Genomic DNA, 14442 nt, shown 5'->3' with positions numbered 1-14442 from the left:
TCAACCACAGTCACTGTACAACATGCTAGGTATGGATACTGGGTCAGGTAAAATGTGTAAATTATCAACCACAGTCACTGTACAACATGCTAGGTATGGATACTGGGTCAGGTAAAATGTGTAAATTATCAACCACAGTCACTGTACAACATGCTGAAATAGAGTCCGTGTTAATGATATACAAGTTGTGTCAAGGAAGCAAAGACTGTGTCAATGATATAAAAGTTGTGTCAATGAAATAAAGTCCGTGTTAATGATATACAAGTTGTGTCAAGGAAGCAAAGACTGTGTCAATGATATATAACTTGTGTCAATGAAATAAAGTCCGTGTTAATGATATAAAGTAGCGTGAATGAAATAAAGGTTATGTCAATGCAAAAGTTGTGTCAAGGAAAGAACGGTTGTGTGAACGATATAATTGTTGTGACATGAAGGTTATTTTAAAGAAATACAAAATCGTGTTTATGAAACATAGTATTAATTTATTTTACCCGTGTTTAAGAGCTATATAATATTCAGTTTCTTATATACAGCACTATATTACAATATAGCCTAACAGTAAAAAAATACAACTTGTAAAACGAAACCGGCATTTCGTATTGACAAATGAACTAACAGTAAAACGACCATACAGTACAGTGACTGGGGTTAATAAAGGTCAGGTAAAATGGATAAACAATATTATTACCTAGCATGTTGTACAGTGATTGTGGTTGATAATGGTCAGGTAAAATGGATAAACAGTATCCATACCTAGCATGTTGTACAGTGACTGTGGTTGATGATGGTCAGGTAAAATGGATAAACAGTATCCATACCTAGCATGTTGTACAGTGACTGTGGTTGATAATGGTCAGGTAAAATGGATAAACAGTATCCATACTTATTGACACAGTCTTTGCTTCCTTGACACAACTTCTATATCATTAACACGGACTTTATTTTATTTACACAACTTTTTATATCATTGGCACAGTCCTTTCTTCTTTGACACAACTTCTATATCATTGACACAGACTATTTCATTGACAATTATTACTTCCTTGACACAACTTTTATATCATTATATAGTATCATTGACACGGACTTTACTTCCGTGACACAATCTTTATATCATTAACACGGTCTTTATTTCAAAAGAAAGACATACTGTTTTCAAGAATTCTATCAATATGAAATTAGATGGGGGTGGGGTCCCCCTTCACTCATGTCCTCCTCTATCAATGTGTCAAGTTGGGCTGATTTGGTAGTTTTTCCGAAATTAGATATGAAATTAGGAGGAGAAACAACCCCTCATGACATTCCTCATGTCATCCTGTGTCAAGTTTGGTGCTGATTGATCAAAAGTTCCCCGGTGGGACAGCGGTAAGTCTTCGGATTTACAACGCTAAAATCAGGGGTTCGATTACCCTCGGCGGACACAGCAGACAGGTGATTGATCAAGAAATGTGGAAACGTATAAGGAACAGATACACACACACATATTGATGTTTATTTATATAGATTACCAGTGTGTTGATACCACTAATCAACATTTACCTTAGGGTGTTAGCGGCGTTGAAGACGATCTCGTATTCTTCAGGAGCCAACTGAGCAGCTCGAAGGTAAGTTTCGGCGGCTTCATTGTGCCGTTCTGATTCTGATAAAAACTGACCTGAAAAAATAAAAAGCATTACAAATTACTACAGAAAACGAGGATAATAAGTCAATACCTAATATGGAAACACAAAAGAACTATATCAAAACAAATAAAAAAGAAACGATTCTTATTATTACCGTTTCGGTGAAAATAAGGCAATACATCCTCTGGTATAATGTTAAATTAATGTGCCTTTTGTCTTCATCCGTTTCTAAGTCGAAGCTTATTTTTAATCTTTAAGAAACCACTATAATTTATAATTTGAGTTCTATACTTACCGTAATGCTGGTAGACACTGGAGTCATTAGGAGCGATAGACATTGCTTTAAGAAACCACTGCTCCGCTTCTACAGGTCGGTGCTGCAAGAAAGGATATTTTCACGGGTTGGTAATACATCTAAATAGGGTTTTTTTTCGGTTGGTAATACATCTAAATAGGTTTTTTTTCGATTGGTAATACATCTAAATAGGTTTTTTTCGGTTGGTAATACATCTAAATAGGTTTTTTTCGGTTGGTAATACATCTAAATAGGTTTTTTTTCGGTTGGTAATACATCTAAATAGGGTATTTTTCGGTTGGTAATACATCTAAATAGGGTTTTTTTCGGTTGGTAATACATCTAAATAGGGTTTTTTTTCGATTGGTAATACATCTAAATAGGGTTTTTTTTTCGATTGGTAATATATCTAAATAGGGGTTTTTTTTTGGTTGCTAATATATCCATGAATGTGGGGTGTTTCGGTTGGTTCTTTTTTAACGAATTGTGCTTAGTTTGCGTTTTGAAATAAATGCACACAAATTATTATTTGGAGCTGATATATATTTGAATTTTGCTATCACAACCACCACTTCACTTTTCGATAGGTTATTTACAGTTGGTATATGTCAGAATTTTGTTATTACAACCACCACTTCACTTTTCGAAAGGTTATTTATAGCTGGTGGTATATATCAGAATTTTGTTATTACAACCACCACTTCACTTTTCGAAAGGTTATTTACAGCTGGTACATATCAGAATTTTGTTATTACATCCACCACTTCATTTTTCGAAAGGTTATTTACAGCTTTATAGTACGTAAAAATCCAAGCGATGTTGAAACCCATAACTTTACTGCATTACACATGGTCCTGCTGAAACTGAAACACAACTTTTAAACTACATGAAATTTCCTACTCTTGTTCAGATTATTCTGGCTTACGAAAAGAACGGCTTACCCATTTCGATAATAGTTTCGCGTATGTAAGATGCGCAGGAACGTGATCTGGTTTGACCCGCAAGGCCTCTTTGTACCACTGTTCGGCGTCGACGAACTTTCCCAGTTTGAAGAAGGCTTCGCCTACGAACAAATATACGTTTATACAGGTAAACAGTTTTAAGTAATACTTGTTGTTAAAGCGAAAAACATTCGTTCTTTGACTTCCAGGCAAAATGTTGCTCTACATTATTTATGTTTTTCAGGCAATATGGAGTTCTCTTTGTTAACTAAGAAAGAAAAAAACGTAATTATACTATGTTCCATGTTTCGTGAAAGAGTATACAGTGATATGATGGGTTTGATTCGATAATTTTGCACCAGTTACAGTGACGACAAAATCGTTTCTGTCGAGATGGCGCTGTTAATTAACCTCCCTAAGCACAACCTGCCTTATTTTCTAATAACATTTATGACATAAAACAATCTATATAAATATATAAATTTTATTACCACCACTCGTGGCTTAAGAACAGAAAACAAGAGAAATACATTACAAGATGATGAGAGAAAAAAAATAATGAAGATTCTTTAAGTACATAAGCTAAAGTGGTGTTAATATCTTGGTGTAATAGTCAAATTATAAAATAGCAAAATATATAAGGTAGCGCTATCCTTTGTGTGTTTTTTATATTAGTCTTAATGAAGAAAACTAGATTTAGCCGAGCTTTGAGGATATTAAGTACATTAGATATAGTGGCGCCATCTGTTGTGTGTTTCACATATTAGTCTTAATAAAGAATGCTGCAACAAGCCCAGTGACTTCAGGATATTAAGTATAATATGAAGACACCATCCTTTCAGTTTTTCATATTAGTCTTAACAATTGCTTGACAATCTGCAGCAGTAGTGTAGCGCAAAATTTTACAGTGCCGGAGCCCTGCCAAAATGTATCCTATGTATGATGTCACCATCAGGGTAAAGACCCCCATATTCATAACCTCATTTTTATTTTTGTTAGTCGATTTTAAATTACGAAAATATATAGTTATTACTAATTACTTGAGGCTATTTACATAAGTAATACATTGAAAACGCATATATTACCTACAGAAAACACGCAACCCAACTTCCTTTACGCTAAGCAGCATGGGGAAAAAATAGCAACAGCTGGAAACCATATATATATATATATATATATATATATATATAATACTTCTAGTCTCTTACAACTTCAATATAAACAACAACATTCTGTAAACAATATTCACAACGTTGACTTTGATAATGCTTTGTACACCTCCTGTACTGACAACACGAATGAACTTCAAAAAGCGATCTTAGTTGTATATTATATAAATAATAAGTCTTTTAAAATGTGTATATTTTTAAACACGTAATATAGTTGTAAAATGTATTTTATTACGTTTTTAATACCATATTCGTTTGATTGATAAACCTCGTGACGTGTGACAAACACTTTACCATTTTACCGCTCTGGCACCTGCTTTTGAGCCGAGTGGTCGCATGGTGCCTAACATTAACTCCAGAGGGAGGGTGACAAAGAGCGTATTGAGTGGTAGGAAAGAGCTCTAATAAACAGTCGGAGTGTTCTCTGACACTCTGAGAATTTCGTTATGAAAGACAGTTTCAGGTGTAATCTGAGTAATTTATTTTCTATATGCATATTTTAGTCTTTTAAATGTCGGGACTCCGGCAGCACTACACCTTTGATGTGAAGTACATTAGATAACGTGGCGCCGGTCTTCACGAACAAAAAATGTAATCAGTTTAATATCTTGACGTTCTGAGGTACATTATACGAGGTATTTCCATTCTTTGTTTTATATTAATGTTCATGAAATATATATATATATATATACACATATAAAATCAATTTTACTGATACGATTCTATTGGATTTAGGCACCCAAATCAGAATTGGACAAACGTGCGTTTTAAAAACAACTGATCATTAATTTGCAGTGTACCAACTTGTAGCGCCACCTACTTGTCGATAGCCAATATAATAATCATTCTACGAAAAAGAACATTTTCATTATAATACGGATAAATAGAATAAATAATTCAAATTTCCGAATCAATCGTTGGGGGTGTGAAATCAAAATCACTTTCCGGAGTAAATGTTGCACCTTCAGTCACTCAAATACGAAACACGGAAAAATTTTATTCCAATTCGCGAAACAACGACAGTCAATGAAAAGAAATTACAGAACCAAACAATGTTAAAACCGCTTGAGTCTTTTGAGCGTTGATTATTTTTATTTCTTATTTGAAAAATTTAACTTGAGAAAAACAGAATCAGTAATGTAAAGCAAGACTAGTATAATTACAGCAGTTAGCTTGAATAACCAAGTTGGAAAAAAAATAACGTAATGTATTTTGGTTTATAAAAGGAGGGGGAACATTTCAATAGAAATGGATATGCCACTGTCCAATATCTAAGCGGACGCATCCATGCTGTTTGGAAAGGTAACACCCGAAAAAGTATATCTACAACACAAGGCGACGTTTTTTTTTTGTTTTTTTTAATCGTTAAAAATCGCGTAACGTCGCAACACGCGTTAACAGCGAAAATAAGGTGACGAAAAATTTCAATGTACTTTCACTATTGAATATGATGTTTAACATACAGACCTTTAAGTTCGCAGCGCATATTTTAACTCTGGTTAAAAGTTGATCGTAAATCTGGTACAACAGAATACTCTCCATATGAGACTTACAATATTCGATATTTTAAATGCCGATGAGCGATTATAATATTGCGAAAGCGCCACCAGAATAATTTTTATACACAACATTAAGTTGAATATCTTATCAAAGAATAAATTATTATTTTAATAGAAAAAATGTGATCTTAATCTTGTGTTAATTTATTTTAGTATGGATCTTATTTATAATCAAACTACAGAGCCATATTAATGAACAATCTAACTAAGCTATAACTTAGGGTTCTCTAAAGGGTCAGCAAAAAAGTTTGCTGGTAGTGAATTACTATAATTGCTGTCCATAATTTATATTTTTCATTTTCTTATCCTTTCATGTTTCGAGTCACTGTCTATAAACAGACAGATAGACTCACAGCCAGCAAGCTCATGAAGTTTATCTCAAGTTCAGACAATAATTAATCAATAAATGATATTATATTTGGTTAAAATATAAAGTTGTTCTTTTAAAACAGTATACTCTCTGTGAATAAACATCTTGTGCTGTTGCTGTACTGTTTTTATCTAATGGTTAATCCGGCCCTGTGAAAAAACACAAACATATCCTTAACCTCTAGTCTTGTGAGCTTCCAGATTGACATTAACGAAATCCCAGATTTTCGCTCGAGTTCACGATACTGAACGAAAGGCTATATCTGCGCTATGTCCACCGTGGGGAAAGAACCCCGAATTACTGCGTTGTAAGCTCTCAGGATTAGCTGCGAGTTACCGGTGGAAATGTTAAATCGTAACATCGAACTTATTCAATAGAATTACAGCTGCTGACTTCTGAAACACAATTTAAAGAAAAGTATTCTTAACCGTACTTTTTTTGACAGTAATCAGTAAAAGTTACTGCACACAAATACCGTGTAGTTTTCCTCAAAGCCTGCTCTTCATGTTAATGTGTTTAAAAAAAACTGTAACAATTTAAATTTATCTCAGTAAAACATGCTTGAAAAGTGAAGTATTTATTAATATAAGAAAATAAAAGGTACAATGAAATACGAATTATTTGCTTCTCCTGTAAAATAAATTATTGTATCAGCTCAAGTTCTGTAAAACAGACTGTTGTATCAACTGAAAGTCCGTAAAACAAATTGTTGTATCAGTCCAAAGTCCGTAAAATAAATTATTGTATCAGCTCAAGTTCCGTAAAACAGACTGTTGTATCAACTAAAAGTCCGTGAAACAGATTGTTGTACAAAGTATGTAAAATAAATTATTGTATCAGCTCAAGTTCTGTAAAACAGACTGTTGTATCAGTCCAAAGTCCGTAAATTAATTAATGTACGAGCTCAAGTTCTGTAAAACAGATTGTTGTATCAGTTCAAAGTCCGTAAAATAAATTAATGTACGAGTTCAAGTTCTGTAAAACAGATTGTTGTATCAGTCCAAAGTCCGTTAAACAGATTGTTGTATCAGCTCAAAGTCCGTTAAACAGATTATTGTATCAGCTCAAAGTCCGTAAAACAAATTACTGTTTCAGCCTAACGTCCGTTAAACAGATTGTTGTATCAGCTCAAGTTCTGTAAAAAAAAAGGTTGTTGTATCTTTCCTGTTTCTGTAAAACAGACTATTTTGTCAGCTCTAAGTTTTGGAAAAGAATGTTCTATGTGTGTTGTCTGTCTGTCTGGATAGGTACTTGGTGGTTGTTCGCGACCTGGGAGGGTCAAGAATGTTCTGTGTGTGTTGTCTGTCTGGATAGGTACTTGGTGGTTGTTCGCGACCTGTGAGGGTCAAGAATGTTCTCTGTGTGTTGTCTGTCTGGATAGGTACTTGGTGGTTGTTCGCGACCTGGGAGGGTCAAGAATGTTCTGTGTGTGTTGTCTGTCTGGATAGGTTGTTCGCGACCTGGGAGGGTTAAACCTCGTCCTTTACTATTGAATATTAAACTTTACGTTTACGTTCTAGTTTAGTTTGGTTTGAATTTCGCTCAAAGTTAATAGAAGGTTATCTGCGCTATCCGTTCCTAATTTCGCAGTAATATACTAAAGGGAAGACAGAAAGTGCGAGCACGTTTGGTGACAGTGATTCGATTCCGAGATTCTCAGATTGCGAGTCGAGCGCTTTAATCACCAGGCCATGTCGGGTCTCTACGTTCTGTAAAACAGAACGTTCTGACAAGAATAAGTATAAATTTTAAATTATTTTTTTTTTGTAAAACTGTCACGTGAAACAGGTTTCCAGTAGTATCTGGTGAAAATGGTGCAAAATTTGTTTCGGAATATATCAAAAGACGATATTTTACACGTTCATATTTTGTGTTTGATTGTTTTATGGCAAAGCCACATTGGGAAATCTGCTGTGTTCACCGGAGGGAATCGAACCTCGGATCTTAGCGTTGCAAGTCCATAGACTTACCGCTGTCCCACAGGAGGACTACATTTTTTGGATGCAGTATTATCATAGATACATATGTCTACGTTTTTGGTTCAGTTTTAAGGTAGTGTATCAATACGCAATGGGATCCGATACAAAACCTGCTGGTACGAGATAAACCTAATCATTACTTCATCATACATGTTTCAGTTAAAAGACAACATAATTGAATTTTTATTTTTAGAGAGTAGTCTAAAGATTCATTTTTTGTTTCTGACATACCGATCTTCAACATTTATGTATTTTGTTGTTGTTGTTTTTGTGTCAGCTACATATACTAAATCTTCATTGTATATAATTACAATGACAACTTGGAAATATCGGGCCCTTTGATTCGAGGTATTCAAGCAGAACGAAGTTAATTGCTTGGAGCTGTAAGACAGACAGTGGACTTGATTAACCTTTTTACTGAGAGTAAGTTTTACTTTTGTATGGAACTGGAGTTTTGTTCACTAGAAAGGAATTGTGCTTATGTTGATGATGTTAAAGTAGTATGAAGGAAATAAAGGCCGTTTGAATGAAATAGAAGTTATGTCATAGAAGTGAACACTGTGTAAATGATATAAAAACTGTGTCAATGAAATAAAGTCCGTGTTAATGATATAGAAGTTGTGTCAAGGAAGCAAAAACTGTGTCAATAAGTATTGATACATTTATGTATTTTTATTGTACTTTAATGTTTATTATGCTAAGAAAAAAACAACAAAAGCACAATTGTACATCCTTTGTTACAAACGAGTTTTTATTTCACCCGTCCAACGAACGGATACTTTAGCCAGTACGTCATAAATAAGAACGTGTGATATTTGTTGACCCCTCTTTTAGGTTGTAGTGAATGAGTTGTGGAAAAAAAACATGGATGGTTGTATGACGTAAATTTTTATTTTTTTTTAAATCCGGTTACATCGGTATTCCTGTACAGAATTTAGTATTCTCCCTTGAGCTTTTTCGGGAGGGGGGGGGGAGTGTATCGTTCGCACAGACACGTCTCATTCAAGGTGACCTTAAGTATTAATATTAGGGCTTTGGCCGTGGGAAGAAATACTCTACGTTATTGTTTTGTGTCTACAAGAGAAAAACAACTTGATTCTGTATTAATAACCTCGTGGCACTTGCCTGACATCTGATGTATTTCACTAATCTGCTTATTTTTATTATTATTATTTGTTTTTAAATATCTGCAGAACACGTCCCCTTTCTCTCTACATTTCTGCAAATGTAAAATTGTGTTTATTCACACATGTATTTGTAGAAAGAAAATTTTAGAAAAATAGGACTGTGATTGATAGTGGCCAACACAACGCCCATCAGTTGTTCAGTGTTAAGTTTGAAGGCTTATAACGCTAAAAACCGGGTTACGATACACGTGTTGGGCACAGCACAGATAGCCCATTGTGTAACTTTGCCGTTAATAACAAACAAAAAATTAACTTAAGAACGCAAAAAGGCTTAGTTATAAATAAAATAACAGACTGTGAATCCTAGGATTCAGAGTTCGAGGCCCGTTGTTTCAAAATCGCGCTACACATTTTTTGGGCCATGGACACATTATAAGAATCACGGGCAAATTCCACTATTACGTCAGAGTTATCCCAAAATTTGGCGATGGAAGATGTTGACTAGCTGCCTTACCTCTCTGGTCGGTTCGTGTAACTTTGCGCGAAGATAGGAACAAAAATAAAACAGGCCTGCGAATTTAAACTTCATAAAAGTTGTATTAGTTTTAATAACGGATTTTCCATAATTCAACTATGCAGATTTCGAAAATAATATTCTTTTTTTTTCTATCACGTAAGAATTTTTTACAAATCGGGAAGAAGAAAAAAACTCTTGCTTAGATCAAATTATTATTTCGTTTACCACAATGAACACTTTTGTTATTGTTATGTTTGTTAACAAAAATACATACAAACATAAGAAAAGGGAACAGCATTGATGTCAAACGAATATGCATCCTCATTTTTTTTGGTGAAATCTACGTCTTTTAGTCTCAATATTACTGTTGTGGTATTTCTTTTATATATTGCGTCATGACGTTTTGTGAAAACTCCGTACGTGATAGAGAAAAATGGATATCGTTTTCAGATTCGGCGTACAGGAATTACTGTGGAATATCTAAAAAATTCAAGACAATAAAACCATCGCAGTCCTGTGTTATGTATTATTTCTGATTTAGAAGTGCGTGCGCATCCTCTGATATAAAAACTAGTGACGCTATCCTTGCGCTGGAAGGCAAAAAGTAGATCAACACATTGAAGAACATAGAATACAGTTTTAGGTTTTTATAATAAGGAATAAATAAAGATTAATCACGATTGTTAATGTAGTAAAGTTTGTGCTATTAGATATGATTTTTAAAGTTATTATCTGTAGTAAAAAACAGATTAGTAATGTGCACGCTGAAGTTAAAAAAAAAGGCCTAGGTGTTTTTCTTATCATTGAAAGAGAACCCTTTCGTATCTAGGTTTTTTTTTAAGTTAGGTTAAAAAAATAATTTTATATTTCGCTTTTTGATAACTTGTACTTTATGTTAATGAAAGAAAAGTTCTTTCTTGATCTGTTATTGTATTTTTTCACAAAATATTCTCGATAAATAAATGTTACGTATCTGAAATTACAATAAAAAATAGGAATGCTTCTCCAATGTTTATGATACGTAATTCAGAAAAAATCCGATAGAGATCAGCACAAACAACATTGTCGGTGCCATCTAGCGAGCACTGATTGTAATACATAATAACATGCGAAAAATTCGGGCAATGAATTAAAAATACGGCGTGAAATGGTTTGCCAGAATTAACTTGAGCAAATATTTTTATCGATACATAGAGGGCGCCCGAGTTATTTCGGGCAAATCACGGTTGGGGTTAAATAAATAGTATAGTGGTGAAAAATTACATTTCACCAACGTAATTCAGTTTACACCATAACAACTGTTCTCAAGAGATTTAGTAATATAAATAACGTCTCAACTATGATCTCTAGTGGCTCAGCGGTAAGTTTCCAAACATACAACACTAAAATACAACATCGTCATGGTTCGATTACCCGCGCGTATAATCCATTTTGTAGCTTCGTGTTAAAAATCCAACAGCAGCAATTGTAGCAACTGTATTAACCACCACCCTTTGCTATCCCAACCGGCAGAAGAGCCCTGCTATTGGTCAAAAGGCCTCGTCGGCAGTGGATACAGCAGAGGTAGTGTGTTTGGCATATTATTAAAAATTGTACATCAATTTCACTCTGGCGAGGTGATTAGGGCACTCGACTCGCAATCTGAGGGTCGCCGGTTCGAATCCCCGTCACAGCCGCGTGGGAGCGTTATAATGTGACGGTCAATCCCACTATTTGTTGGTAAAAGAGTAGCCCAAAAATTCAAACCAAGCTAAATGTAGAGAAATGGTTATCATTTTTGGTCTGATTCGCATTAAACCCACGTCTCTTGTTGTTACTGAACTTTGTTTTGTAATTTAGTTTTAGTTTTGGTCGCAGAGAATGGGTGTATCTCTTGATTTAAACTAATTATCTTTTGTGGTTATACAAATATCGACGTTCCCTTTAACCAGGTGTTTTGAGTGAGCTCTGATCTATCCAAACTTCTTGAATTGGGCGATTGAATTGCCTGAAGATCAAACCTCATATTTTGTAAGATATGATATTTAATGTTGATTGTATAGCAGTAAGTAGTGTGAATAGGACATTGAACGGACATGGTCTCACTAACAAAAAGAGGGACACTTGTGAAGCGGAGGGGGGGGGGTTAGAGGAGACTGTGGGGATTATGGGTTGCCTCTGGTACAAATCCATAAGAAACAAATAAATCCTATTTTATCTCTATTCAGATGGTGTTATAAACACTCATGATTTATAACTAAGCAATGGTTTTTGTATGTATTTTTATTTGAAGAGGATGACGTTTAGACCTAGCGCTGTGCGATCTGACGTAGCTCAAAACGTCATATTCTTCAAACAAAAAAATATAAAAAAAAACTTGACGATTGTTTAACCTATTCTTTAATTTTGATATCTTTGTCGCCTATGCGGTTAACTATACATTTCTTGATATAAAACGAATGTCCAGTCAATACGGTATGTTTTCAGATACGTACTACGTTGTTGCGTTAGGCTTAAGAGTTGGAGATGGCTGCTCCCTCTGGTCGGAAGCTCAAAATTAGGGACGGTGGCAGATAACCTTAATAGCTCTGCAATAAAGAAAAAAAAATCAGATTGGGCTTCTTCGCACATTATATTGGTTTTAGTTTTGTTTCAAGGCCTTTATTTTAAGAACAACTTATTGTTACTGCTGATAGATTGCAGACTGGCCATACCATGATTGGACAAAGAGAGGCTTTAGTCCAAAGCATGTTTATTTATATTCATGTATATAACCTGATTATACATTTATACACAGTTAATTCTTGTGATACAACAAAGCCTTTTGGCCAAGTTATCAAGAGGTACTTATCCCAAAGTGGCACCAGTCTACAAAGTGATATACTTGTAAACTCAGAGCTCGTACGTGTGTGGCTTGTCTGTATTAACAGTATAGGTGAGTGATGTCATACGTGATTTCCGGCCTGAAGTCGTGTACCTCGTTCGTTTTGTATCTCGACGAAGTCATGCAACAATCTCTCTCTCTTACTACTACTGCTTTTACTGGCATTCGTAGTTTCTTCATCAACGTGTCTCAGTAGAATATGTCTGTTACTCAGGTATGTTTATCAATGGTAGGTAAGGCCTCCTGTCTGGTTTTAATTTAATGTTAAAAGACACATGAAGAATTTCAGTGGCACCTAAAAAAAATAGGTGCAGTATTCTCAAACGACTCTTAACTTGAATTGATAATTGATGCTAAACAATATTGATACTTAGAGATTAGGCCTCTTTCATGATTTACTTTTAATGTAAAAACCGATATAAAGATTTTTTATTTGCAGAGTCAAACTTAAAATAGCTGCTCTGTTCTTTTAATGTAAAAGTGAACTGAAACTTCGAATGTGTAGCTTTGTGCTTAACCAACCAACCATCAACCAATGACTATGCTTGTGTACTTCAGTGGGTTAACATATGGATGTGAAATTTGAATTTACACGAAAATCGGCCTGCTCTACAAGTAGTTTTTTATTACGTAGATAGGGAAGTACGTTATTAAACTTGTGGGAGGGGGGAGTTGGAGGAGACCCGTATAGTACAACCCGTATAGATAGTAAAAGATTGAGGACTATCTATCAGTTTTTCATTAGAAGTAAGATCTTAGAAAGTCCAACTTTGAACGTATTCCGGATTATAACGTATATGTATTTTTTTAGGCACTTTTCGTACACATTTTTCTATAGAGCTTAGTCGTGCGATTAACACGAAGAAGACGAGATTTCAAACAAACACATCCAGTAATAGGTAAATACACAAGACCGTAAGTGTGAAGCGGACACGTGAAAGTGGTGAAACTTGCATATCTATATACATTTGTTGTTGTTCCGTAATAATGGATCTAATCTTTATTTTGAACATTTCTGAATGTGCCAAATATACATACACGAATGTTCCTTTATCTATCTCTATAAATGACCAGTGTTTCCCAAAGTGTGAGGCGCGAACCTTTCCAGGGAGGTGCAAATGATATCTTGGGGGCGCGAGTGATTAGGGTAGAGTGAATAAGGCAAAATTAAACATTTTAATAAATTTTTATTAATGAAAATAACAAGTAGTTACTATATTATATATAGCATTTTAATGTGTATCTGTTTAGTATATCTCGTCACTTAATCCATTTTTCACTCATCTAGTAAAAGAGGGGCGCGCGAAAGATATCATATTATTGGGGGAGGGGCGTGTCAAAAGATTGGGAAACGCAATGTAAACATTATTTAAGGACATTTGAACAACGTAGGTTATTTTATACCTTGGGTACGCTGTACTGTTATAGGGCAAGCAGAGCGATGCTCGAATTTTGAGGTACTGTATAATTTGTGGGGTCCCTTTTAATTAATTGCCTGTTTCCATGGCTTCATATAACTATTTTAAATGTTGGCAGATTTACAAGCCTCGTGTGACCTCGTTTACTTCTCGTTATAGGCGTTAAAATAGTCGGGTGTTTTCGTTTATAACGAAACAAGTAAACGATTTGTAAAAGTATCAGCGACAACGAATACCAAAACCGTTGCAGATTGCACGAGTTGGTAAATGGTTGAATGTATTTTCCTCTAATTGTAACGTAGGTTGTGTAGTGTTTGTAAATGTACGGACCTAGAACAGTCCAATCTTCTAGAAAAAAAAACAAAAAAAAACCATTAATAATTGGGGTATCTACAAGTATCAAATTGTAGTCATGCTCCAGTAGTCGTAACATTTAGAATGGAGTTGGTGGATTAATAATTATTTAGTGGCTATGTTCGAGCGGATTATATTCATATTACATATCTTGTAAGTTGATGTTTTTTTTTTATAACTTGTTATTAACTGCTTTGAATCAGCCTGTTTCTATGGTACCTACAGATG

The 14442-nt window shown here is 34.6% G+C and overlaps 1 protein-coding gene across 2 annotated transcripts in view; it reads right to left on the bottom strand.

Moving 5' to 3' along the window:
* Positions 1-14442, bottom strand: part of LOC106461030 (transmembrane and TPR repeat-containing protein 2-like) — a 194943-nt gene that overhangs the window by 9705 nt on the left and 170796 nt on the right. The window contains exons 9-11 of one of the 2 annotated variants that reach the window (XM_013920809.2): positions 2859-2980; positions 1918-1999; positions 1540-1654 (exon numbers count right to left, since the gene is read on the bottom strand). In XM_013920809.2, coding sequence (XP_013776263.2) covers positions 1540-1654; positions 1918-1999; positions 2859-2980 — 319 coding nt within the window. Of the gene's footprint in view, positions 1-726; positions 884-1539; positions 1655-1917; positions 2000-2858; positions 2981-14442 lie in introns of those variants that run through there. The other variant, XM_022387839.1, reaches the window with a different exon arrangement.

This window comes from Limulus polyphemus, unplaced genomic scaffold (assembly GCF_000517525.1).
Source record: "Limulus polyphemus unplaced genomic scaffold, Limulus_polyphemus-2.1.2 Scaffold883, whole genome shotgun sequence".
NCBI classification, from domain to species: Eukaryota; Metazoa; Arthropoda; class Merostomata; order Xiphosura; family Limulidae; genus Limulus; species Limulus polyphemus.
This window is presented reverse-complemented; position numbering and strand designations above follow the sequence as displayed.